We start from the raw sequence: 27,713 nt of genomic DNA on the forward strand, positions 1-27,713 counted from the left end.
AGTTCAGGTTGGGATATGTAAGTCTGAGGACCTTTTAGTCATCTGAGATGCCCATTGTGTGCAGTACGGGAGAGAAGTGGGGGTCTGAGGTATACATTTGGGGTCGACATGAGGGGCTAGTAATGAATGAAAGCTGTGAGACTGACGTTATCTAATCCTTTAAAATGGGGGTTAGGTCTAGAGCTGACCTGAAGGCCGAAGTCCCTTCCAGAACGCTATGCTCCTTCTCCTTGGGCCTTCTGAGCTATGCTGAACTTGTAGCATTCTGGAACTCTGCCATACAGCAGGAGACGGGAAGAGATGAGGCTGGAAAGGCCAGATGGCCTAGATTCATGTGCCAGTTCCACTACATTATGGTTGTGGAGGGTTAAATTAATTAATACATGTAAGAGTGGCTTGCACATAGAATATGCTCATGAAATGCAAATGATCATCAGCAACTCAGAATGACTTTCTTCACCAACACTATCTGACACCAGCATCAAGCTCACAGGCTACTCTGTCTCCTTCAATCGAAAACATACCTTGAGGCCTGGAGTGGTGGCTCACACCTGTAATCCCAGCACTTTGGGAGGCTGAGGCAGATCACTTGAGGTCAGGAGTTCAAGACCAGCCTGTACAACATGGCGAAATCCCATCTCTACAAAACAAAAACAAACAAACAAACAAACAAACAAATTAGCTGGACATGGTGGCATGTGCCTGTAGTCCCAGCTACTCGGGAGGCTAAGGCAGGAGAATCGCTTGAACCTGGAAGGTGGAGGTTGCAATGAGCCAAAATCGTGCCACTGCACTCCAGCCTGGGTGTCAGAAAGAGACTCCATCTGAAAAAAACCAAAAACCAAAAACAAATAAAAAAATGTACCAGTCAGATGAGGTCTATTCATGTCAGTTTAGCACCCCAACCAAATTGCTTTGAAATTCACTACTTGATGTACCAAACCCAGAGGTTACAAAAACTGAACGGTGCACTCGGCTTTTTTTTCAAAAAATATTCGATCAACATCTTCTTAAAACCTACACAACAGTGAGTCACAACACAAGGCAGAAGTTATTTTAATCATCTTTCTCTCAAGGATCATTTCTCTTCTGCCAATCTGATTCTCTTACTTGACAATCTTCCTTTCAGCCAAGACCTACTTTTAATATATTTTGGGATTTATTTCAATATCCACAATTAACAGACTGCAGACAAACACAAAACAGCAACTCTTGAGACTCTAAAAATGGAAACCCAAACCATCTTCCCCCTAGAGAAAGTACAGGCAGGAGACTGACTGTATCTCTGTCCCATCCGGCAGGTCCTTGAAACCTCTGAATTATTGAAAATGACAAGTGCACATGGCGGTATAAAGGAGTATTTTATTACATTCATGGGGACAACTGGAGGATTAAAATAAGAGTTTGGAATCTGGGATGGAGAGGAGACAAGCAGTACACACTGGTGAGATAACACAAACAAAATTAGGCAAGATGCCAGTCAGTATCCTAATTCTAGAGGCACTAAGCTTAGATATGTAAGTTTAGTAAAAAGTAAACCCAATTAAACAGAATCATCTGCATGGTGAGAATACGGATTATTTTTTCTTTTTGCTTATGTTATCTGAAATTTTTACTATCATGAACTTTTCCTTATTTATTTGATATATATATATATATATATTTTTTTTTTTTTTTCTTTGAGATGAAGTCTTGCTCTTGTCCCGCAGGCTGGAGTGCGGTGGCATGATCTTGGCTTACTGCAAGCTTCGCCTCTTGTGTTCAAGTGATTCTCCTTCCTCAGCTGCCCAAGTAGCTGGGATTACAGGCGCCTGCCACCACGCCTGGCTAATTTTTGTATTTTTAGTTGAGATGGGGTTTCACCATGTTGGCCAGGCTGGTCTAGAACTCCTGACCTCAGGTGATCCACCCGCCTCAACCTCCCAAAGTGCTGGGATTCCAGGCGTGAGCCACCGTGCCCGGCCTATATATGTGTGTGTGTGTGTATATATATATATATATATATATATATATTTTTTTCCTTGTTTTTTGCTGAGGTAGAGTCTTGCTCTGTTGCCCAGGCTGGAGTGCAGTGGTGCAATCTCGGTGCACTGCAAGCTCTGCCTCCCAGGTTCACACTATTCTCCTGCCTCAGCCTCCCAAGTAGCTGGGACTACAGGTGCCCGCCACCAGGCCTAATTTTTGTTTTTGTATTTTTAGTAGAGACGGGGTTTCACCATGTTAGCCAGGATGGTCTCGATCTCCTCACCTCATGATCTGCCCGCCTCGGCCTCCCAAAGTGCTGGGATTATAGGCATGAGCCACCGCACCCGGCCTAATATATGTATTTTTAAAAACAGACACAGGGTCTCACTATGTCTTGAATTCCTTGGTTCAAGTGATTCTTCACCTTGGCCTCTCAAAGTGCTGGGATTGCCGGCATGTGCCACCACACCTGGCCAAGTTGTTTAGTTCAAATGTGCGCAAGAGAAGCAGACATAGAGACTGAAGGCCTGGGCTCTAGAGCTCAGACACCCGGTTCTTAGCCAAGCAGCCAGGTGATATCAGGCAAGTTACCTACCCTCTCTACATTGCACACACTGATCTATTCTTAAAAAACAGAGATAGGCTGGGAGTGGTGGCTCATGCCAGCACTTTGTGAGGCTGAGGCAGGAGGAGTGCCTGAGCCCTGGAGTTCAAGACCAGCCTGGGCAATATAGTGAGACCCTGTCTCTATTTTTTAAAAAAGAAGAGGCTGGGCGCGGTGGCTTACACCTGTAATCCTAGCACTTTGGGAGGCCGAAGCGGGCGGACCACGAGGTCAGGTCAGGTCAAGACCATCCTGGCTAACATGGTGAAACTCTGTCTCTACTAAAAATAAAAAAAATTAGCTGGGTGTGGTGGTGGGTGCCTGTAGTCCCAGCTACTCAGGAGGCTGAGGCAGGAGAATGGCGTGAACCCGGGAGGCGGAGCTTGCAGTGAGCCGAGATTGCACCACTGCACTCCAGCCTGGGTAACAAAGCAATACTCAGTCTCAAAATAAATAAATAAATAAATAAATAAATAAAAAGAAGGAAAAAAAGACCCGAAGTGCCTGGCATGTAGGGGATGCTGGCTAAGTGCTTGCTATTATTATTGCTATTTGCTGTTATTACATGAGCTGATAGAAATGGTTGCCTAAACTGAAGAGCCTAAGAAAAATGCTAATAAAATGAGTTGGATTTGAGGAAGAACCTTTTTTTTTTTTTTTTTTTTTTTCAAGATGGAATCTCCCTCTATCACCCAGGCTGGAGTGCAGTGGCACAATCTTGGCTCACGGCAACCTCCACCTCCCAGGTTCAAGCAATTCTCCTGTCTCAGCCTCCCGAGTAGATGGGACTACAGGCGCTGCCACTATGCTTAATTTTTTGTATTTTTAGCAGAGATGGGGTTTCACCATCCTGGCCAGGCTGGTCTCGAACTCCTGACCTCAGGTGATCCACCCACCTCAGCCTCCCAAAGTGCTGGGATTACAGACGTGAGCCACCGTGCGCGGCCAGAGGAAGAATCTTGAAGGTCTGGGAAGATACTTGAGATAAGGCAGAAGAAACTCGAGAAAGGAGGAAAACTGAATATGACAAAGCTTACCCCCTGAAATCAGCAAACAGTGAAATGAGAACCAAATGTCACATCGAGACTGACATGAATAAGAAAGTTTTCTTTTAAAAATAGCAGCTCCGCCGGGCGCGGTGGCTCAAAGCCGGGCGCGGTGGCTCAAGCCTGTAATCCCAGCACTTTGGGAGGCCGAGACAGGCGGGATCACGAGGTCAGGAGATCGAGACTATCCTGGCTAACACGGTGAAACCCCGTCTCTACTAAAAAATACAAAAAACTAGCCAGGCGAGGTGGCGGGCGCCTGTAGTTCCAGCTACCCGGAAGGCTTAGGCAGGAGAATGGCCTAAACCCGGGAGGCGGAGCTTGCAGTGAGCTGAGATCCAGCCACTGCACTCCAGCCTGGGCGACAGAGCGAGACTCCGTCTCAAAAAAAAATAAAAAAATAAAAATAAATAAAAATAAAAATAGCAGCTCCTAATTGGATCCAGGAAAGATCATTCACCACACGCAGTCATTTGGCTCTTGTTTACCCACCCACCCTGCCCCCTCCCCTTTTTTTTTTTTCACAAAAAAAGAAGAGACTCAAAGAAGATTTCTTCTGAATGTGTATCACCATTTATTGTAGTTTGCGTTAGGAATTGAACAGAGGACATTGTCTGTGGAGGGGAAAAAAGGAAAAAAAAAAAGAAAGTATGTTTTTTATAGACTTAATTTCTTCAGAACACTTTATGGTTTCAAATCCTTTTTTACCCCAAAGGAAATTCAAGAATTCAAGTATGTTAAGTAGGGAGCGGTAATACAAAAAGTCTGATACTTGTGTGCGCGTGTGGCTGTGTTTGTCTGTGTGTTGAAACCGGCAGACATACTCCCACATTCTTGCACCCTCTTTTGCTTTGGTAAGGCCAGACACATCATACAAATGACCCTGCCTCAAACTCACACACCCAAGGGTTGAGGAATTGATTTACCCCCAGAGGATAACTGTGAAGGTTTCGAACTGTCACATAGCATTAAAAACAAACAAACAAAAAAAAACCCAACCCTCATCTTCCCAAAATACGATAAGTCACGTAAGTCCTGATATACTTACACCCCTAGATTTTGCTGCAGTTGCTCCTCAGGTGCCTAATAGAGGCTTATTACAAGGACCAGAGCAGCAAGATTTTCTTTATTTTGTTTAGAATAAAAAAATCTTAAAGGGACATTTCAAAAGAAAAAAAACTGAAATTCAAATTCTGAAAATATCTTGCCTTTTTTATTAATCATGTCATCTAACACCAATTAAAAAAACAAATATGTGAATATGATATAAAAATACGATCCCAGGATTAACACTTGGTAGCAGGCACAGTTATCTCACAGAATATATGTTTGGTGGGCCAGGGAGAGGAGTTTATTTTTGTTTTTGCTTCTCTTAAAAAAATCCACAGCAGTGCAAGTAGGGTCAGGAAGGGGGAGACGGGAGAAAAGATTCTTTAGCAGCAAAATGTCCAAGGTTCTCTAATCACAATCAAATCAACGGATATTGGATTAAAAAAAAAATTCATGAAGGGATGCTGCCCAGACCCATTAGCCATCACTAAAAGACTTCCGTTGCCCCAAACTGTGACATACGAAGGACGTGCTTTATTACACAAGCAACCATAAAACCTGTCCTTTAAGCTTTTGAGCGTGTTTGTCACTTAAATATATGTACAGGAACCGGGCTCCTCTTCTCATCCATGTCCTCTCAGGTCTCAGCATTCGCTCGCTCTGGGTGGCCTGGGGTGGTTTGCCACATTTGGCCTCCAACACGTGAACGGCAGCTTTGCTGCGGCCGCTGCTTCTGCTTGCCTCGTTGGCCTTGGCTGTGTCTAGCAGAGGGTGGGCGGCGGAACGGTTTAGTGATCGCTGTTCTGTTTCTCTCTCATCCATGCCTGAATCTGCTCTTTCAGTTCTGGCACTGAGAAAAGAAAAAAAGGAGGATTAATGCCCCAGATGGGAGGGCTCTTCCTGAGAGAGGATGCTTGTCACTCTGTATAAATGGGAAGAAAAGGCCATTCATTCCCTCATTGAGCCGAAGACTGCAGAAGGACTGGGACATGAGAGGGAGGGACTGCACGTCTACAGGGAAAAAGGGCTAAAGGGCTAAGAGTGTTTTGGGTCTTTGCTACAGAGTGTCATAAACTAGGTAGTTTCTGCATTTGATAAATTTCCCTTCTGTTTCATCTCCGATACGTGACTTGGGCATTGTCTCTTGGCACTGATGCCAGCGCTGCGCCTCAAACTGCGCCTTCCTCTACCTGGTTCCAGCATGCTCTCTGTCAGCGTCTGCCGGTTGAAGGGGTCCGTGGGGGAGTTGAGCAGGTGCCGCAGGATAATGGAGCGGTCCATGATGGTGCCGGAGGGCAGCCGCACGGGGTCCGTCATGAGGGTGTCCATCAGGGGGTCTGCAGGGACAAAGCGAAGCAAACTCTAATAAGAGAGCCCGAGACTGAAAAAGAAAACAAAGCCCCTTCTACTGGCGAAAAATCTATCCAAAGGAACAGCAATCGAAGGGCCCCTGAGAGGCCCCCAGGTTTAGAAGGAAATCAGCCTTCAATAAAGGCATATACATTGCCTTTTGTAGAGGGGAAGGCACTCCTTTGTCAGCTACTGCTGGGGGAGGGCACAGAGAAGAAAGAGCCTGGGACAGACCCAGCAGCAGGCCCCACAGGCTCCGTGGCAAGGACGGCAGGCTGGAATCCTTTGCCTTAGGACTTCTGGGAATTCTTCTTTGAAAATGTGAATCCCCACTCGCAAAGGCAGCCCTGCCCTTAGAATCTTCAGGGCTGTTCTCTGGCTTTAAGTCAGGCTAAGGATGTTTCTTCTTTTCAACTTACAATATGAGCTAAAAATAGGCAAATGTAATTTAAGACAGATTGCCTCAAAAAGCAGCTCTAGCGCACCATTAAAAAATTAATAGCACAGGATGTCCTCTTGTAATGTTATCGATTTCCAGTTAACTCAAAAGAAATCAGCATAAAAACGACGAGTCCACTTGCCTCTGAACTCATCAGGAGCGTCACTGTAGTCAATTTCTGCGCGTGCGTTCTTGGCCACTATCTCCTCCACTTTCTCGGCGAGCAGCTTAAATTTTTCTATCGCTATTGTGGATTTGATCCCTGCCTTCCGCATCTTGGAAATTACTTCTTCAAACAACTCCTTACTGTAGGATCTCTGCAAAGGAGGAATGGCAACGTGAGACGTAAACGTATGTGAGGTGGAAAAAAGCGAGCTGCAGAAAATATCCAAAGTATAATCCATTTGTGGATTCTTCCCCCCTAAAGAAGCCCTAAAATTATATATATTATATATTTTATATATCCCAGTCTTTATGCATTTATAGCCACATGAAAGTATGCACTTTTTATGCTTACAAATGGATAAGGACTGGAATAATACGTGCCAAACTGTACAAGGCACTCCCTCTGGAGAGGGCTGCAGGCCTGAGTGGGGTTTTTTTTTTGAATTTTTACAGCTGGCATGCATTTCTTTTAAAGTTTCAACATTAAAAAGAGAAGGAAACCTAGTCTATTTCAGTCCTTGGCGGGGCACTGTGCCCTGGTAGTCTGCAAGAAGAGGTGAAAATTTCAGCTCTCTTCCACAAAGGTGAGCATGGTAAAAACAATCCACTCTTGTTCATACTCTAGATGAGCTTTCTCCTGTTCACTTTCAAGCCTCCTTCAAGCTCATTCTGTTCAGCACGAGCACATGCCAGAGGCTCCATGGACGTGAGACCGCCCCGGTGAACTGATGAACAGGCCGGGAACAGACACAATTTATGTCCCCAGGAAAGGAGGATGTGGAGTGGAGGACGGGCACCCACCACGGACCCAGACAAATCTGAACTTGAATTCTGGTCCTACCACCTACCAGCTGTGCGGTCACAGGCAAATCTGAACCCTCCTGAGCCCAGGTTCTTTGAGTGTAAAATGGGCAGAGTAACATCTGTCTCACAAGTGTCTAATTCACAAAAATGACTGCCATGCCAAATAGCAAAGTATGTTGTAGTTTGTATTTATAGTAAAACATATGTGGCAAAAGCACTGGCCACTAGCTTAGTGATGATATATATTTGTATTTGTATCACCATCGTGAAACAAGTGGCCAGTGTTTCTGCCACATATGTTTTACTATAAAAATATATATATATATATTTTGAGACAGAGTTTTATTCTGTCGCTCAGGCTGGAGTGCAGGGGTACAATCATGGCTCACTGCAGCCTCAAACTCCTGGGCTCAAGCAATCCTCTCACCTTAGCCACCCAAGTAGCTGCGACTACAGGTGCAAGCCACTATGCCCAGTTCATTTTAATTTTAATTTTTGAGACGGAGTCTCACTTTATCACCCAGGCTGGAGTGCAGTGGCACGATCTCAGCTCGCTGAAGCCTCCACCTCCTGGGTTCAAGCGATTTTCCTGCCTCAGCCTCCTGAGTAGCTGGGATTACAGGTGTGCGCCACCATGGCTGGCTAATTTTTTTTGTATTTTTAGTAGAGACAGGGTTTTGCCATGTTGGCCAGGCTGGTCTGGAACTCCTGGCCTCAGGTGATCTGCCCACCTTGGCCTCCCAAAGTGCTGGGATTACAGGCGTGAGCCACTGTGCCCGGCCTAAACCTCTTTTCTTTATAAAGTACCCAGCCTTGGGTATTTCTGTATAGTGATGCAATGGACTAACACAAGAATATCTGCAAATCATATATCCAATGATATGATATCACCTAGCATCCAGAATACATAAAGAACTCTTCTGGTTGGGCACGGTGGCTCACGCCTGTAATCCCAGCACTTTGGGAGGCCGAGGCAGGTGGATCATGAGGTCAGGAGATCGAGACCATCCTGGTTAACATGGTGAAACCCCGTCTCTACTAAAAATACAAAAAAAATTAGCCAGGCGTGTGTGTGTGCACCTGTAGTCCCAGCTACTTGGGAGGCTGGGGCAAGAGAATTGCTTGAATCTGGGAGGTAGAGGTTGCAGTAAGCCGAGATCATACCACTGCACTGCAGACTGGACAACAGAGGGAGACTCCGTCTCAAAAAAAAAAAAAAAAAAAAAGCACTCTTCCAACTCAACAACAAAAACACAAACAACCCAATTAAAAAATGGTCAAAGAACATGAATAGACATTACTCCCAAGAAAACATAAAAATGGCCAGCAAAGGTGTCCAATGGTATTTGTAATTAGGGAAATACAAATCAAAACCACAATGAAATACCATGTCACTTCTACTAGCATGAGTATTTAAGAAACAAAAACAAATTAAGATGTTTAATTTAAACTTCATGATGGAAAGAATATAAAGCAAACAAAAGAAAAAAAATGAAAAAGAATGGAAACTTAAATCTTATACATTGCCAGTGGGAATGTCAAATGGGCAGCAGCTGTAGAAAACACTCTGGCATACCTCAAAAAGTTAAACATGGAATTACCACATGACCCAACAATCCCACTCCCAAGTGTATTCCCAAAATAACTGAAAACAGGTGTTTAAATACTTGTACACGAATGTTCACAGCAGCACTGTTTACAACAGCCAAAGGTTGGAGACAACCCAAATGTCTATCAATGGATGAGGATAAACAGATGGTGGTATACCCATACAATGAAATATTACTCAGCCATGAAAAGGAATGAAATACTGATACATTCTACAACACAAATGAACCTTGAGACATGATGCTAAGTGAAATAAGCCAGACATCAAAGGTTATACACTGTATAAGTCCATTTATATGAAATATCCAGGATAGGTGAATAAGTAAATCCAAAAATAGGAAAAGAGAGACAGAAAGCAGATTTGTGATTGTCAGGGGCTGGGGCAAGAGGTCTAGACAGTGACTGCTTTAAGGTTTTCCTTTCGGGGTGATACATGTTGTGGAACTAGGTAGAGGTGGTGGCTGTGCAATGCTGTGACTGCACTACATGCCACCAAATGGTACACTTTTAAATGGTTACTTTTATGTTACATATGAATTTTACCTCAATAAAGATGAAAAAATTAACAAGAAAATGAAGCATTAAATTTGTGAGATGCAGACTCATATTGTGGAAGGTTAGTGGAGGGAGCAATTAACTTAGGAAAGACTGACTGCATGGGGGGAGCGTGACTTCGATGGGATTTTTATTTTTTTAATTTTCTAAGCAGATGCTGAATCTTTTTTCTTTTTTAATGGAAAATGGTGTTAACAGACAATGCTTCATGGACAACAGATATGCAGTCTGTCCACGGAACTGGCATCTGCCCATAAAGGCAAAGTCTAGGCCACTTTAACATCTCCCTATCCTGGTCCTCTTGGCTCCTGGGACCAATGTGATATCCCACTTCTCTGGAGTGGAGCTCTGACCTCAGATTCCTGAGCATCAAGCTCAGTGGCTCTTCATCCAGGCACCTTTTTTTTTTTTGAGACGGAGTCTCGCTCTGTTGCCCAGGCTGGAGTGCAGTGGCACGATCCTGGCTCACTGCAAGCTCCGCCTCCCAGGTTCACGCCATTCTCCCACCTCAGTCTCCCGAGTAGCTGGGACCACAGGCGTCCACCACCATGCCCGGCTAATTTTTTTGTATTTTTAGTAGAGATGGGGTTTCACCGTATTTGCCAGCATGGTCTTGCTCTCCTGACCTCATGATCTGCCTGCCTCGGCCTCCCAAAGTGCTTGGATTACAGGCGTGAGCCACGGCGCCTGGCCCATCCAGGCACCTTTTTGTCAGCCTTCTGGACATGAGTCTTCAGCCTACTCTTGGTATAGAGGGAGAGAAGCCTCTCAGTTTCTTTTTTTTTTTTTTTCTTTGGTTGAGACAGAGTCTCGCTCTGTTGCCCAGGCTGGAGTGCAGTGGCCGGATCTCAGCTCACTGCAAGCTCCGCCTCCCGGGTTTAAGCCATTCTCCTGCCTCAGCCTCCCGAGTAGCTGGGACTACAGGCGCCCGCCACCTCGCCCGGCTAGTTTTTTGTATTTTTTTAGTAGGGACGGGGTTTCACTGTGTTAGCCAGGATGGTCTCGATCTCCTGACCTCGTGATCCGCCCATTTCGGCCTCCCAAAGTGCTGGGATTACAGGCTTGAGCCACCGCACCCGGCCCAGCCTCTCAGTTTCTTTACCTGCACCTGCAAAGCTGTCATTTTCTTCTTCCTTTGTCTTCCCAGGAAAACAAGACATACCAAACCAAACCAAAGCCAACTAAGATACTGCTGCTTCCAAAGGAGAAAATGCAATTCTACAACCTCTTCCCCAGTGTTTGCCAGCCATCGTCCATCCTTCTGCACTTGCCGCCCCCTGCTCCACCAAAGCGCTCTTCTACAACAACCAAGTAAGCAGGCCCCTAATTAGCTGATGGCCAATATGAACAGAAAATACCCAATAATCAGCATAAACACCACACTGTGAAAGGAAGCAAAAACACTTCTTTTTTTTTTTTTCCAAGACGGAGTTTTGCTCTTGTTGCCCAGGCTGGAGTGCAGTGGCGCAATCTCGGTTCACTGCAACCTCCACCTCCCGGGTTCAAGCGATTCTCCTACCTCAGCCTCCCGAGTAGCTGGGATTACAAGCGTGCACCACCATGCCTGGCTAATTTTTTTGTATTTTTAGTAGAAACAGGGTTTCACCACGTTAGCCAGGCTGGTCTCAAACTCCTGACCTCAAGTGATCTGCCCACCTCAGCTCCCCAAAGTGCTGGGATTACAGGTGTGAGCCACCGCACCCAGCCCAACACTTTTTTTTTGTTTTGTTTTTTGAGATGGAGTCTCTTGCCTCAGCCTCCAAGTAGCTGGAATTACAGCCGCCTTCCACTGTGCCCGGCTCATTTTTGTATTTTTAGTAGGGATAGGGTTTCATCATCTTGGCCAGGCTGGTCTCGAACTCCTGACCTTGTGATCCACCCACCTTGGTCTCCCAAAGTGCTGGGATTACAGGTGTGAGCCACTGTGCCCAGCCCCAACACTTCTTAAAATATGCTTTTCTCTCCATGCATCACTGGCAAGTGTGTGCTTGTTTCACCGCTCTGGAAGAACAGGACTATTTAGACATTCAAGGATCCCCGTGTGCCACTGTGCCAGAAACTGCCGTCTACGACTCAAGCCAGGTGCCACCAGAGGCCAGCACCATAATCCAAGGCATGACCAGGCAAAGAAATGTGTTGTTGGTCACCGAGAACAGGCTGCTCAAAGCACTCCTTTGTCACTCACTTGCTTTGCATCACCTCACTGGGTGTGCTGTGCCCATCCACACTGAAATCTTCTGTGTGTTACGTTAAGTGCCTGTGATGTGGCAGTCACAGCACAACCACCCTGGAGAGGGCGCACACTGAAGAGCTCTTCCAAGCCTCTCTACAGTAATGATGGCAGAGCCCCAGGGGCTTTCCACACTGACCTCTGGCTCGGCAGGAGGCTCCAGCTACAGTCAGGTGTGGACCCCACCTCAATGGCTAAGTGCTTCCCTTTTCTTTCCCTCACTGCAGGCTATGACTTGCCTTCAGTTTCTGAATCAGTGCAGTATTATATAGGTGGGGGCTAGTAAAGCAGTATATATTTTAACATCTCCTACAAGTAACTACTATTTCCTAACCCTCTTACAGACCACTACTTTGTATGAAAAAACTGCTTTAGACATACAGTCCTGTGTCGCTCTGAGAAATGTCTTGTTAGGTGATTTCGTTGTTGTGTAAACATCATAGAATTTACTTACATAAACCTAGATGGCGTGGCCTACACCACGTCGAGGCTCTATGGTACAGCCTATTGCTCCTGGGCTACAAACCTGTACAGTGTGGGACTGTACTGAATCCTGTCGGCAGTTGTAACACAATGGTGAGTATTCTAAACATAGAAAAGGCACAGTGAAAATACGGTATTATAATATGATGAGGCCACACGGTCTTTGTGGTCCATCATTGACAGAAACAGCACATGACTATGTATTTTTTTTCCACTGCAAATTCTTTGTTAAGACCACTTCCCCTGCTACATCAGAAAGCACCTACATATGTGAGTTATAGCTCCATAAAGCTGTCACTAAAAAAAAGTACCTACAATGCTTCTATTGTAACATTATTCCTTTGGATGAGATATGGGTAAAGAACCTTCTAGAACGCCTACTGATGATTAACCTGAGCCATGAATAGTATTTGGGTAAGTAGTGTGAACAAAGACAGAGACAAAGAAACAAGCATGGTTCTTTGTGGGCTTTTTAAGTGGACAGCAGAGAGACTGAGGATATGGGTTCAAGGCCAGGCTGCCTGGACATCAATCATGCCTCTGTCCCACACTAACTCTCTGACCTTGAGTAAGCTATTAACCTCTCTGTGCCTCTTTCCTCACTTTAAAACAAAGACTTTAACAGAACCTACATCAAAGAATTTTGTGAGGACTAAATGGGTAGAGATATGAAAAGGGGGTGAAATGTGGTGTACAGTTAATAAACATTAGTTGTGAGGACGTTGAAAATGAGGCAGAACGGACCATGGAGGGGGCCAGCCCTTTATGAGATGACTAGAAGATCACACAGGGACAGCTTAGCCTAAATTGGTGGCTGTGGAAATGAAGCACACACAGACAGATCTGCTCACAGGAGAGCCATGAAATAAAGGAGAGGGAAGAATGTAAAGATAACCACACGAGGTTTTCAATCCGGACAACCCCAAAAATAACAGCACTCTAGCAGGAGACTAGGGAGGAAGATTCTGATCCCTTGAGAAATCGGGCTCTTTTCAGAAATGTAACAGATTTGTCAAGAAGGCCCTTAAAAAGATGGGGTAAGAACTCAACTGGAAAGGGATCAGAGCACCAAATCTGCTCTTTACTTTTGTTTTTTACTTACTTATTTATTTTGAGACAGTCTCGCCCTGTTGCCCAGGCTGGAGTGCAGTGGCACAATCTCGGCTCACTGAAACCTCTGCCTCCTGGGTTCAAGCGATTCTCCTGCCTCGGCCTCCCGAGTAGCTGAGATTACAGGCATGCACCACCACACCCAGGTAATTTTTTGTATCTTTAGTAGAGATGGGGTTTCACCATGTTGGCCAGGCTGGTCTTGAACTCCTGACCTCGTGATCTGCCCTCCTCGACCTCCCAAAATGTTGGGACTACAGGTATATGCCACTGCGTTTTTGAGACAGGATCTCACTCTCTCGCCCATTCTGGAGTGTGGTGGTGCAATCATGGCTCACTGCAGTCTGGCCTCAAGCAATCCTCCTGCCTTGGCCTCCCAGAGTGTTGGGATTATAGGCCTGAGCCACTGCGCCCAGCCCAAATCTACTCTTCACACTCAGAGGAAAACAACCCATTCATCTTCACTGATACCAGACAAGCTCCCTGGCCACTGTGGTTATTATCTCCAAATCTGCCAGTAAACTCACAGAGAAACCAGCTCAACTCACTGACCTGGTCGTCAGCAATGGCTTTCGCGAACCGGGCACAGTCCAGCTGTAAGTAAATATCCGTCAGTTGGTCCAACAGCTTCTTTGGTTCAAAGCCGTACTTCTCAGGGTTTTCAACTTTCAGGTCACGGCACTTGGGGCCACAGAGTTGCTGAAGATTAAAGTTCAGCATTGCCGCCAATCGGGGTCCAAGTTCCTAGGAAATCACAGGGTTAATAGGACAATTCATGCTGTTGAGACAAGTGAAAAGGACCAAAACCTCCCATTTCAGTGGAGGAACAGGAATTGCTTGGATTAGTCTTCAAAGAATCCATACAGGTGCTGTGTATCATAAGCTGAAGAAAGAAAACATTATATTCCAACTTTACTCCCCATTTCCGATCTGATAATTCTAATACTTAATGGAATGTTGCAGGCTGATGAAATATTTATTTATAAATACCAACAGAAGCCAAACTTTTCTTTAAATTTATGCTTTTAATTTAAAAAAGTATCACTCCAAATTCATTGAGAAACAAGTAAAAGAGAGAAAATTATACAAATCTTACCATTATCTGAGCCAAAAAAGTTTTGAGTCAGTTCTTCCAGCCAATATTTCATCAACTTTTTTTCCCTTAAATGTTAAAAGCCCCTGGCAGTTCAGTCTGTGCCATTCTTATGTACTTATCAGATACAGATAACAAAGTAAAGCAAGGAAAGAAGATAGAATTTATGTCTTGAATAGTTTTAAATCTAGTCAATGAGACAGAGTAAACTTAAATGAAACACCTGGAAAATAATAATAATCTATGCAGCAATCTCACAAGGTGACTCAGTACTCACTACGGTTGGGCATAAATGGTTTTAAGCAAACCTGAAACAGGAAGATGTGGCTTAGAGAGCATTAAACACTGGCCATAAAAGGGAGTCATGAAAGCGTTCCTTTCAGTCACAAGGTTTTCATGAAATGTAATAACTGGATTTATTCAAATTCAACATATACTTAGCTTTTCAAGAATTTGCTTTTGCACAGAGTACTCCTGTATTTCATTGTTGACAAGTTGTAAAATAAAGGAGTCATAACAGGACAGAGTTGGTCATTTTGTTTGAAGTAGGAGAGATCTGAGCTAGTCAGCGAAGAAGGTGAAAATGCAAACCTTAAAGGTTTGCACAGTGAAATGCCTTTATACTTTGTCTGCGAAGGCCAGATAGTAAACAGTGCAGCAAAAGAAATGAAAATATCACAGCAGGCGCGGGCACAAGGCTGGAGCCAAAAGAACAGGGCTACGGTGTACAGATGGCTCAGGTCTATGAGCAGGTTTAAAATTAATTAATTAATTTATTTATTTATTTATTTTTGAGAAGGTGTCTCACTCTGTCGCCCAGGCTGGAGTGCAGTGGCCGGATCTCAGTTCACTGCAAGCTCCGCCTCCCGGGTTTACGCCATTCTCCTGCCTCAGCCTCCCGAGTAGCTGGGACTACAGGTGCCCGCCACCTCGCCTGGCTAGTTTTTTTGTATTTTTTAGTAGAGACGGGGGTTTAACCGTGTTAGCCAGGATGGTCTCGATCTCCTGACCTCGTGATCTGCCCGTCTCGGCCTCCCAAAGTGTTGGGATTACAGGCTTGAGCCACCGTGCCCGGCCTATTTATTTATTTTTGAGAAGAGTCTTGCTCTGTTACCCAGGTTGGAGTAGCGTGATCTTGGCTCACTGCAACCTGGGTCTCCTGGGTTCAAGTGATTATCCTGCCTCAGCCTCCCAAGCAGCTGGGATTATAGGCATGCCCCACCATGCCTGGCTAATTTTTGTATTTTTAGTAAAGATGGGGTTTTGCCATGTTGGCCAGGCTGGTCTCGAACTCCTGACCTCAGGTGATCTACCCTTCTTGGCCTCTCAAAGTGCTGGGATTACAGGCATGAGCCACCATGCCGGCCTTAGGTCAGGTACTTCTATGTGTGTTTTCGCTTAATCTTCCCAAGAAGTCTACAAAACAGGCGAGTGTTGACCTTGTTAAAGAGGAATTAATCAACTATTTACTATCTGGCTTTCACAGAATTCTGCAAACCTTGAAGGGAGGCCAGTGTCTGGGCAGTGAGCTGCTTTGTTTCGTGTTCCATGGGTCTTGAACTGAAATCTGTTTATGAAGAGACATGAGGTGGAAAGTGGAAAGAGTGGAAAAGAGTTGTCCCCAGGCCAGGGAGTGGCAATAGTGCCTCTGCTGGAGATAACAGGAGTCACGTAATGGAGGTAAGAGCAAATACAGAAAATCAGGGGAAATACACAGTATATCGTATTGCACTGCAAAGTAAACATGTCTCCACACAGGCAAATGGCTACCAAATCTTAGATCCCCATCTTGCCTTCCTCACTACACTTGTCCTGGCCACACCATAAAACTTCTCAATTTTGTGGTGGGGGTGGTTGAAGCAGGGCAGAGATCTTCAGTGATGCTGCTCAGTTTCAATTTTAGTAACAGGAACTAGGTCTCGTTAGTTGAGGACAAACATTTTGACTATTTGCAATCCACCATAAACCTTAGTGATAGCCGGCTCTCATTAACCTTTGGCTTCTTGAGTGTAACAAAGGTACAACTGAGAGAGCCAAAGATCTTACACAGTCTCAATTATTCTACTTAATATCCTTCCATTGTCAATGGCTGTTACCTTATGCTTTTTCTATAAATAAAATATAGGAATCAATAATGGTAAAAATATGTCATGACATCAACATGAATAATCCAATGTACTATCTAAGCAGAAAGTGCACTAAGGCATTTGGAAGTGGCTGTAGACTATGTGGTGATGTCAGATATCTACTCTTCAGTCCATCAACAGAGTCTAGTATCAACTAGCATGACTGGGAACAAAATCAGTAACAGAATTTCACTTATTGGTGACTGTGATACTAAAATTTCCAGGACTTCAACAACTGCTGAAGTTATAAGTGAGAGAGTCTGAATGTGGAGTCCAAACCACCAAACAGAGCCCCTGGTTTCTACTCACCGGTCTGAGGAAGGGCTTCTGGACCTGCTTTGTGAGGATGTGGAACATGTCCACAGTTTCGGTGGCCAGGGCGAGGTAAGAGCGGGACACGCGCTCATCCTGAGCAAGCTGAGACTGACGGGCCTGCTGCTGATCCTAGGACACATCGAACAATCGCCAAGTAAGGCTCAGTCCTGGTCATCAGCTCAGCAAAGTGCCAAGCGCATAACTGGAAAGTGTGCGATAAATCCAACATGCTTAGGGAATGATGGAACCGCCCACCACAGCAAATTTCCCAGATAACTGAAGTTTCATCCTTTCAGCCTCGGAGCTCTTTGAGACTTCCAGCCAGGTGACGTTGGTGCCTTATTTAACTCCCATGAGCCTCCGCTTCCTCAATGATAAAAGAAGTCACCATCTACCGGGTGCGGTGACTCATGCATGTAACCCCAGCACTTTGCGAAGCCGAGGTGAGAGGATCACAAGGTCAAGAGATCAAGACCATCCTGGCCAACATGGTGAAACCCCATCTCTACTAAAAATACAAAAATTAGCTGGGGATGGTGGCTCACAGCTGTAGTCCCAGCTACTCAGGAGGCTGAGGCAGGAGAATTGCTTGAACCCGGGAGGCGGAGGCTGCAGTGAGCTGAGATCACGCCACTGCATTCCAGCCTGGTGACAGAGCCAGACTCCATCTCAAAAAAAGAAAGTCACCATCAACTTCTATGCAGGATGAAATAAGAGAATCGAATATAGTATCTGACACACATCATGGTACTAAGAAAGGGCAGTTTATTTCCCTTAATAATAACTTTTACTTAGTCATCATCATGATTATTTTTTGAGACGGAGTTTCGCTCTTGTTGCCCAGGTTGGGGTGCAATGGCGCGATCTCAGCTCACCACGCCCTTCACCTCCCAGGTTCAAGCAATTCTCCTGCCTCAGCTTCCCGAGTAGCTGGGACTACAGGTACATGTCACCGTGCCCGGCTAATTTTATATTTTTAGTAGAGATGGAGTTTCTCCATGTTGGTCAGGTTGGTCTCGAACTCCTGCATGTCAGGTGACCTCCCTCCTGAAGTGTTGGGATTACAGGCGTAAGCCACGGTACCCGGCCTTCTATTATTATTATTATTATTATTTTGGAGATAGAGTCTTGCTCTGTCACCCAGGCTGGAGTGCAGTGGCACAGTCTTGGCTCACTGTAACCTCTGCCTCCCGGGTTCAAGTGATTCTCATGTCTCAGCCTTCCAAGTAGCTGGGATTACAGGAGTGCACCACCATGCCTGGCTAATTCTTTTTTGTTGTTGTTGTTGTTATTTATTTATTTATTTATCTTGAGACAGGGTCTCACTCTGTTGCCCAGGCTGGAGTGCAGTGGTGGGATCTTGGCTCACTGCAATCTCCGCCTCCCGGGTTCAAGCCATTCTCCTGCCTCAGCCTCCTGAGTTGCTGGGATTACAGGTGCATGCCACCATGCTTGGCTAATTTTTGTATTTTTGGTAAAGATTGGGTTTTTGCCATGTTGGCCAGGATGGTCTTGAACTCCTGACCTCAGGTGATCCATCCATCTCGGCCTCCCAAAGTGCTGGGATTACAGGCATGAGCCACTGCGACTGGTCTCATTTTTGTATTTTTAGTAGAGATGGGGTTTCACTATGTTGGTCAGGCTGGTCTCAAACTCCTGACCTCAAGTGATCTACCTACCTAGGCTTCCCAGAGTGCTGGGATTACAGGTGTTAGCCACCATGCTCAGCCAGTCTTCATTATTTTAAAACTATGAGATGCAGTGTGCCACAGTATTGAGGCCTATGGGGTCTGCCTCTCTGCCTCTATAAGTGTCTGTGTTCTACTAAGCTTTTTAAATTTTGTCTTTCCACACTGTGAGGCTGTCACACCACAGAACTGTCAGCATGCTTGCCTCTGGCACAGTCTCCTCCTTCAACTCTGCCATGGACTGGGGAGGAGATGATAAGAGCTATTTGACTCATGGATACAATCAGGCACTGCACTGCAGGCTCTGAAATGGATCAAACACAGACCCACCAGGAAAAGCCTCAATTCTTACATCTCTGTTCAGTGGCCTTTTCTTGTTGGGAAAGGAACACAGCTGGAGTAGCTGAAGCTGGCTGGCGAGTGCCCTCTGGGTAAGTGCTCCAGTCTGTGCTTGATGGACATTCTGCAGGGATATTGGGGGACCTGCCGTTCCCTGGTTAAGAATGAGTCCACTGAAAGAAAGGCAGCGCAGGAAAGACACAAGAACAGCCAGGCGTGAACTACCTAAATGTGTACCTGGGTGTCTCAACAGGCCTTTCCACAGCCTTTGGGTACTGGAGACAGAACAATAAGGCTCCCAAACCCTCATGCAGCTTAGATTCCATTAGGGAGGATCGCTTCATAGAAACAAATACCCAAACAGATACAGTAAGTCTGACAGTGATGAGGAAAAATGAAGCAGGGTCAGGGAATGCTGCTCTGGTAAGGGTGGTCAGGGAAGGTCTCCCTGAGGGAGTGCGTATCTGAAGGAGTCAGGAAATCTGGGGGGAGAGCATTCCAGGTAGGGGGAAGAGCCCTCACGTGTCACTGGAAGGGCCAGGAGGTGACCCTGGCTGGGGTAGGGTGAGTGGAGGAGAGACTGTCCGAAGCTGAGAGCAGAAATACGTTGTGGGGCCAGGTCCTGCTGCGTGCTGTAGGCTGCTCTCATCATGGGATTTGGCTCTGAGTGAGAAGGGATGCCCAAAATGGCTGAGCTGTGTGGCCATATTGATCAGACTGAGATTTTTTTTTTTTCCTGAGACAGTCTTGCTCTATCGCCCAGGCTGGAGTGCAGTGGCGCGATCTCGGTTCACTGCAAGCTCTGCCTCCCGGGTTTATGCCATTCTCCTGCCTCAGCCTCCCAAGTAGCTGGGACTACAGGCGCCCGCCACCTCGCCCGACTAGTTTTTTTTTTTTTTTTTTTTGAGACGGAGTCTGGCTGTGTCACCCAGGCTGGAGTGCAGTGTCCGGATCTCAGCTCACTGCAAGCTCCACCTCCTGGGTTTACGCCATTCTCCTGCCTCAGCCTCCCGAGTAGCTGGGACTACAGGCGCCCGCCACCTCGCCCAGCTAGTTTTTTGTATTTTTTAGTAGAGACGGGGTTTCACCGTGTTAGCCAGGATGGTCTCGATCTCCTGACCTCGTGATCCACCCGTCTCGGCCTCCCAAAGTGCTGGGATTAGAGGCTTGAGCCACTGCGCCCGGCCCAGACTTAACACCATCCCTGATATGGGCATGCTCAAGAGTGGAGGTTGAAGACCAAGCAGTGGGCTACTGCAATAATCCAGGTAAGAGATGCCAACGGTCTGGAGGTGGTGAGAAGAGGTTGGATAATGGACATGCTTTAAGACAGAGCCTAGAGGCATTTGCTGAGAGACGCAGAGAAATCAAGAACAACTCCAAAGTATTGAGCCTGAGCAGCTGGTAGAATGAAGGCGCCATTAACTGAGATTGGGCAGACTCAGGCAGGAGATGTGGACAACATGAAGGTTCCGTTTTGGACGTGGTGAGTTAGAGACACCTATTAGACAAATACTTGGTTTACAAGTCTGTAGTCAGGTGAAATCTGAGCTGGGGAGATCCATTCTGGAGTCTTTAGAATACAGGTATTTAACGCCTTGGAATACCTGAGCTCACCAAGCAGTGATTTTCACCAGGGGACGTCGGTTATGCGTGGGAGTATTTCTCATTGCCTGATGGCTAGGGGTATGAGGGTACGTCCCTGGCATTAAATGGCAGGAAATAGAGATTCTGTATGTCCTGCAATATATGGGATGGTTTCTCATCATGAGTTCTTATTATACCAAATTCCACTAGGCTCAAAATTCCAACTAGTGCCCTCGCTGAGAATCACTAACCTAGAGAGCACTAGTGGGAAAGAAACTGAAGCCTGAGGGCCGAGTGCCGGAGCTCGCCAAGCTCAGACATCAGGGAGATGAGCAGAAACAGCCAGGGCAGTGGGAGGGAGAAAGTGACTTCAAAGCCAAATAAAAATTATTTCTGAAATAGCAATTGTTGGAACTATTTGTGCATTTTTCATCCATTAACATAGGAAAAATCAGTATTATTTGTTCAGTTGGCTCATAAACAAATGCTATTAAGTATTGACTACGACTGTGCTATAGACCTGCATTCCAACATCTAAAATATACACTGGCCGGCCATGGTGGCTCACAACTATAATCCCAGCATTTTGGGAGACTGAGATGGGAGGGCTGCCTCAGGCCAGGAGGTTGTAGGCTTAAGTGAGCTAAGATTTGCCATTGCACTCCAGCCTGGGCGACAGAGCAAGACTCAAGACTCTCCTTCTTTTCTTTTTTTTTTCTTTTTTTGAGACAGAGTCTCGCACTGTTGCCCAGGCTGAAATGTGAAATGTAGTGGCATGGTATCAGCTCACTGCAACCTCCACCTCCTGGGTTCAAGTGATTCTCCCACCTCAGCCTCCCAAGTAGCTGGGATTACAGGCACCCGCCACCATGCTTGGCTAATTTTTGTATTTTTAGTAGACACTGGGTTTTGCCATGTTGGCCAGGTTGGTCTCAAACTCCTGACCTCAGGTAATCTGCTGGCCTCGGCTTCCCAAAGTGCTGAGATTACAGGTATGAGCCACTGTGCCCAGTCAAGACTCTGTTTCTATTAAAAAATAATAATAGTAAGGCCGGGCATGGTGGCTCATGTCTGTAATCCCCACATTTTGGGAGGCTGAGGTGGGTGGATCGCTTGAGGCCAGGAGTTCAAGACCAGCCTGGTCAACATGGCAAAACCCCATCTCTACTAAAAATACAAAAATCAGCCAGGCGTGGTGGTGCATGCCTGTAATCCCAGCAGGCAGAAACTGAGCCAAGATTGCGGCACTGTACTCCAGCCTGGGTGACAGAGTAAGACTCTCTCAAAAAATAAAACAAAACAAAACAAAATAAAAAATAACAATTTAATAATCAAAATAATAAGTAAATAAAATATATGACCAGCTTGGGAAAACTAGCAATTAAATATTAAAATATTATATTTTAGTATTTATTTATTTGAGACGGAGTCTTGCTCTGTCACCCAGGCTGGAGTGCAGTGGCACGATCTTGGCTTACTGCAACCTCCACCTCCTGGGTTCAAGCAATTCTCCTGCCTCAGCCTCCTGAATAGCTGGGACTATAGGTGTGTGCCACCACGTCCAGCTAATTTTTGTATTTTTAGTAGAGATGGGCTTTCACCATGTTGGCCAGAATGGTCTTGATCTCTTGACCTTGTGATCCACCTGCCTTGGCCTCCCAAAGTGCTGGGATTATAGGCATGAGCCACTGCGCCCGGCCTAATATTTATTTTTAAAGGATGGCACGCTTTATGAATTTGCATGTCATCCTCAAGCAGGGGCCAAGGTAATCTTCTCTGTATTTTTCCAATGTTAGTATACATGCTGCTGAAGCAAGCATGTAAGACCTTGTCTCTGTAAAAAAAATTTTTTTAATTAGCCAAGCGTGGGGGTGCATGCTTTTAGATCCAGCTATTGGGAGGCTGAGGCAGGAGGACCACTTGAGCCCAGGAGGTTGAGGCTGTGGTGTGCTATGATCCTGCCACTGCACTCCAGCCAAGGCAACAGATCAAGACTCTGTCTCCATTTATTAGTAATAATAAAAAACAAATAAGTAAATAAAATATAAGCTGGGCATACCAAGCACTGCGAATGGTATAAAGTGGGTGTTACAGAAGTAAGGAGAAACGTGAGAATTTTCAGCTATGCTGATTGGTGAAGACAAACCTGAGTGAGTATTTGGATAGGACCTTACTCAGAGAATGGGTAGAACTTTAATACATAAGAAGAAAAGCAGGTATAAATGGGAGCTAAACACACGGACAGAGATGGGAACAATAGACACTGGGGACAGGGGAGTGAGGGAGGAGCAAGGATTGAAAAACTGCCTATTAGGTATTATGCTCACTCCCTGGGCGACAGGTTGAATCATAAAACCTCAGCATCACATGATACACCCACATAACAAACCTGCACATGTACCCCATCCCCTGAATCTAAAATAAAAGTTGAAATTAAAAAAGAAAAAAAAAATGGCTGGGCACGGTGACTCACGCCTGTAGTCCTAGCACTTTGGGAGGCTGAGGCGGATGGATCACCTGAGGTTAGGAGTTCAAGACTGGCCTGGCCAACATGATGAAACCCCGTCTCTACTAAAAATACAAAAGTTGGCCGGGCGCAATGGCTCACGCCTGTAATCCCAGCACTTTGGGCGGCCGAGGAGGGCGGATCATGAGGTCAGGAGATTGAGACCATCCTGGCTAACATGGTGAAACTAAAAATACAAAAAATTAGCCAGGTGTGGTGGCGGGTGCCTGTAGTCCCAGCTACTCGGAAAGCTGAGGCAGGAGAATCGCTTGTACCCAGGAAGCAGAGGTTGCAGTGAGCCAAGATCGCGCCACTGCACTCCAGCATGGGTGAGAGAGCTAGATTCCATCTCAAAACCAAATAAACAAACAAACAAAACACAAAAATTAGCTGGGCATGGTGGCAGGCGCCTGTAATCCCAGCTATTCGGGAGACTGAGGCAGGAGAATCGCTTGAACTGGAGAAGCGGGGACTGCAGTAAGCCGAGATTGCACCACTGCACTCCTGCCTGGGCAACAAGAGTGAAACTGTCTCAGAAAAAAAAAAAAAAGAAAAGAAAAAGTGAAGAAAAAGCAGTCCTCCCCACTTTGACATGAGAACCCCTTATGGAAATCAGTTCTGATTCTGAGCCTGACAATTCCAAGAACAGAATCAATAAACCTAAGCCAATCTAAGGAGTCACCAGCAACTGTCAAGGGCCTCATAAGCAAACAAGGATGATCTCAGCTGCTGCTACGCACGTCAGGAAAGAGCACTGGCACTGGCACAGCACGTGTTTTCCATGGAACCTGGCAAGCCAGGCCTCTGTTCTATTAATAACTGAATTTAAAACCCAAGATCAACTGAAAGGAAAAAAAACACCCCACCAGGATCCTGAGTGATTCACACAGTTGCCTAGAGAAGCCCATAGGAACAAATCAAATTCTTGTCCAGCAGACATAATTCTAGAGATTTCTTTCCTAATTATGTTCATGAATCTTAATATCTTCAGACAATGAAAGCTCTTCTCCAAAAAAGTCCTTTAAAATTAAAAAGGCAGAGAAAGTTTTCAGTGTACATTTTCAAAGACTTCTCAACCCATTTCTTAGCTTCAGATAAGGTGTTTCAGATTTTTCCTATTCCAACCCTGCAATATGATTTCATGGAAGGAAAATCCCAGCAAGTCAGCTCGCATATCATCAGACCCACAAATGCAGCCCCAAAGCAGCTCTGCCCGTGTCCAGAGGCAGATAGCCTGCAAAGCTGTCCAAGCCTCTGGACCACGTCCTCACCCGGGGCAACTGGTCCCACTGTTCTTTGTTCTTCATCTCTTCCTGCACTTCATGGATTCGCTTCAGAGACTCCAGACTTTCATCAAGCAAAAACGTCGTGTCGTTTATCAACATGTTTATATAGCGAACAAACTGCTTCCCGGAGCTGGAAAGGCAATTATATCGTGCATGGTCATACATCTCCCTGAAGCAAAACGCCACTGCAAATCCCAGGGAACAGGTGCCTCCACCCACACTGCAACTGTCTCACCCTAAAAGCCTGCCTACCCTGGCATGAGTCAGGCACTGTGGAATTCAAGGACTACCAAGCTTCTCTTTAGATTTTGTTAATCTTGTTTCTTTTTGAGACAGGGTCTTGCTCTGTCTCCCAGCCTGGAATGCAGCGGCACGATCACAGCTCACTGTATCCTCAACCTCCAGGGCTCAAGCAATCTTCCTGCCTCAGCCTCCTAAGTAGCTGGAACTACAGACACACGCCACCACGCCCAGCTAACTTTTGTATTTTTTGTAGAGACGGACTTATTATGGTGCCGGGACTCGTCTCAAACTCCTGGGCTCAAGCGTTCTTCCCATCTCAGCCTCCCAAAGTGTTGGGATTACAGAGATGAGCCACCACACTTGGCCTGGATTTTTGTTATTCTTTTAAATTGTTTATGATAAGCTCATTCCAGTGGTGTTTGGAGCCACTTTGCATGGTTGATGACAGTCAAGTGCTAAATATTCCAGAATTTGATAACCAGATTGCCCTGGCACCTTAAATTGGGCAGTGGAGGAAATAGTCACACCATGGAAAACCAGCAAATGCTGACTCCCCCACCCCGCTTCCCAGAGCAGGCTTACCTAGCTTACCTAGCTTACCCAGTTCACTCCCTCAGTGTTTTTAAGGAAAGAAAACACTTTCTTCAGACTAGAACAGGAAATACAGATACTCACCAATATACCAAGAAAAGGCAAATAATTAACCACATATAACAGATAAAACTACTGATATAGTTATTCCTTATCACAAAGACTGACACACTGAAGAAAAATTGGAACCTGTAATATTGATAAAGTGGGATATTAACTTACTTTAGAACCAGAAGCTTCCAATCTAAGGAACTGTTCTGCAAATCATGTTATAATGAGAACTTGTCGGTGAACTGAAATAGCTTGGCCTACCTCTGTTAGACTCTGGAGCTGCCAGATTTGTAGAGGAAAAAGAAGCTACATTTCAGGGTCTACAGCTGTGCAATTGGGGGGTGGTAAGCCCATGCCTGGGGAAGAGAAGTTCCTGTGAACAGGGACAGGCGGCCTCAATCTCAGGAACATGGCAAGTTCAGGACAAGTGCTCCAATCAGCACCATTCAGACCAAGCCATGGGCCTGCCTCGTGTCCTAAGCTTGTGCCAAGCTTTAGCTGGAACACAATTCTGACCATAAGAGCAGTTTATGGAAACAAAAAGTTAAAGAATTTGCTCCACAGAAATCTATCTAGCAAATAGTTATTCCACTGGTAATATGTATATTATTGATTAGTAATTCGGTTAACAAGTATAGCTAGATTTGATCAAAGATCTAACATGGGTTGCAAAAGATCCAAGTAGATGGGATAAACTTATTATTTATTTATTTACTTATTTATTTTTTTGAGAGAGTCTCGCTCTGTCACCCAGGCTGGAGTGTAGTGGCGTGATCTTGGCTCACTGCAAGCTCTATCTCCCGGGTTCACACCATTCTCCTGCCTCAGCCTCCCGAGTAGCTGGGACTACAGGCGCCCGCCACCACACCTGGCTAATTTTTTGTATTTTTAGTAGAGATGGGGTTTCACCATGTTAGCCAGGATGGTCTCGATCTCCTGACCTCGTGATCCGCCCACCTCAGCCTCCCAAAGTGCTGGGATTACAGGCATGAGCCACCGCGCCCGGCCCTTACATGGGATAAAATTTTTGAAGAATAATCCAAGAGTTCAGCATCTTCATCTCCCTTTTGTTTTTAGACACTGACAGATAATTCAGATGGGATTACTAATGTCCAGGTTTAAGCAGTCACTCAGATTTCAGGTAGGTATATGAAAAGTCTTTAATTAAGGTTTAGGGCCTTACCACAAAGAATGATACTTTAAATGACAGCTCTGACCTAATCGTTGCAAAATCTAAAGTCCTTCCAACGTTCAAGAACTAAGATTTCATTTCACTTATTTTGACAACTTCATTTAACACTGTCATCATAGAAACACCAAGAAAACACTTAACCCAACATCTCAGCATATTTATAGGATCTTTTCTTTTCTTTCTTTTTTTTTCTGAGACGGAGTGTCACTCTGTGGCCCAGGCTGGAGAGCACTGGCACAATCTCAGCTCACTGTAACCTCTGCCTCCCGGGTTCAAGCAATTCTCCTGCCTCAGCTTCCCAAGTAGCTGGGATAACAGGTGTGTGCCACCACACTCAGCTAATATTTTGTATTTTTAATAGAGATGAGGTTTCACCATGTTGGCCAGGCTGGTCTTGAACTCCTGACCTCAAGTGATCCGCCCTCCTCTGCCCTTCCCAAAGTGCTGGGATTACAGGCGTGAGCCACCACTCTCTGCCCTATAGGATCTTTGCTTGTGTACCACCTCCAAGGTATCTTGACAAATCTAAAATTCAGCAATATCTTGCAAGCAAAGCCATTTTAAAAATCCTGCCCACATTTAGTGGCACCTTGTGGTAAACTCAAAAGGAGTCTGAGACCACCAAGCAAACAGTCCACCAGAACCCAGCTGTGCCAGCTTTTAAGCTGCAATCCTACCCGCGATTTGCAAGAAAGCAAGTTGTGACACGAGGGGCCCCATACTCACTTGAACTCCTCCATAAAGGTGCCATGGTGAGCTATGTTTTGCCAAAGGCTTTTAAAAATGGTGCTAATGTGATAGCGAATTGTGAACTTGTCATAAAACTCGCTGGTGGCTCCGGTATGCTCAACATCTAAAGAAGAAAGACAAAGGGACTGAGGGATATGTACTTTCTTACTTTCCAAATCCAGTTATTGCCCCAACAATGACAGTGAGTGAAGGTAAATCTGCAAAATCAGAGAGCCGGTGAAATTTTGCACCTCTGCATGTAAGGCAGGACAGAAATCATAAGTTGCTTTTAAAGACAAAAGTTTCACAATGAAGATTTGACAACGACACACCACCGAAAGGAACGGGGCTAGGAAAACTCCCATCATTAGGACAGCGTCAACTTACCAATGACCAAAAGCTGAATTATCATACTCCCCCACCTAATTTTAAGTCATTAATTTACAGAAAATCTATGGCACCTCAAATGGACATCCTTCAGCAGATAAAAAGTTAGGTTTAATTTTGTTGAGGGCCACGTAGTTCTTTTTTTTTTTTTTTTTTTTGAGACGGAGTCTC

The 27,713-nt window shown here is 45.4% G+C and overlaps 1 protein-coding gene and 1 non-coding gene across 3 annotated transcripts in view; both read right to left on the minus strand.

The window, feature by feature from the left end:
* Positions 1 to 4,165: 4,165 nt before the first annotated feature.
* UBE4B (ubiquitination factor E4B) overlaps positions 4,166 to 27,713 on the minus strand; it is a 152,192-nt gene continuing 128,644 nt past the window's right edge. Inside the window, exons 22-28 of one of the 2 annotated variants that reach the window (XM_023215306.2) lie at positions 27,153 to 27,279; positions 24,335 to 24,479; positions 16,938 to 17,072; positions 13,962 to 14,153; positions 6,597 to 6,771; positions 5,856 to 6,002; positions 4,166 to 5,515 (exon numbers count right to left, since the gene is read on the minus strand). In XM_023215306.2, the coding sequence (XP_023071074.1) occupies positions 5,454 to 5,515; positions 5,856 to 6,002; positions 6,597 to 6,771; positions 13,962 to 14,153; positions 16,938 to 17,072; positions 24,335 to 24,479; positions 27,153 to 27,279 (983 nt within the window). In that variant the 3' untranslated portion in view covers positions 4,166 to 5,453. The remainder of the gene's footprint in view (positions 5,516 to 5,855; positions 6,003 to 6,596; positions 6,772 to 13,961; positions 14,154 to 16,937; positions 17,073 to 24,334; positions 24,480 to 27,152; positions 27,280 to 27,713) is intronic. The other variant, XM_023215307.3, reaches the window with a different exon arrangement.
* On the minus strand, positions 22,271 to 22,377 carry LOC111544689. Its single transcript, XR_002732251.1, has one exon. It is a non-coding gene; the product is annotated as a U6 spliceosomal RNA (small nuclear RNA).

This window comes from Piliocolobus tephrosceles, chromosome 1 (genome assembly GCF_002776525.5).
Source record: "Piliocolobus tephrosceles isolate RC106 chromosome 1, ASM277652v3, whole genome shotgun sequence".
Taxonomy (NCBI): domain Eukaryota; kingdom Metazoa; phylum Chordata; class Mammalia; order Primates; family Cercopithecidae; genus Piliocolobus; species Piliocolobus tephrosceles.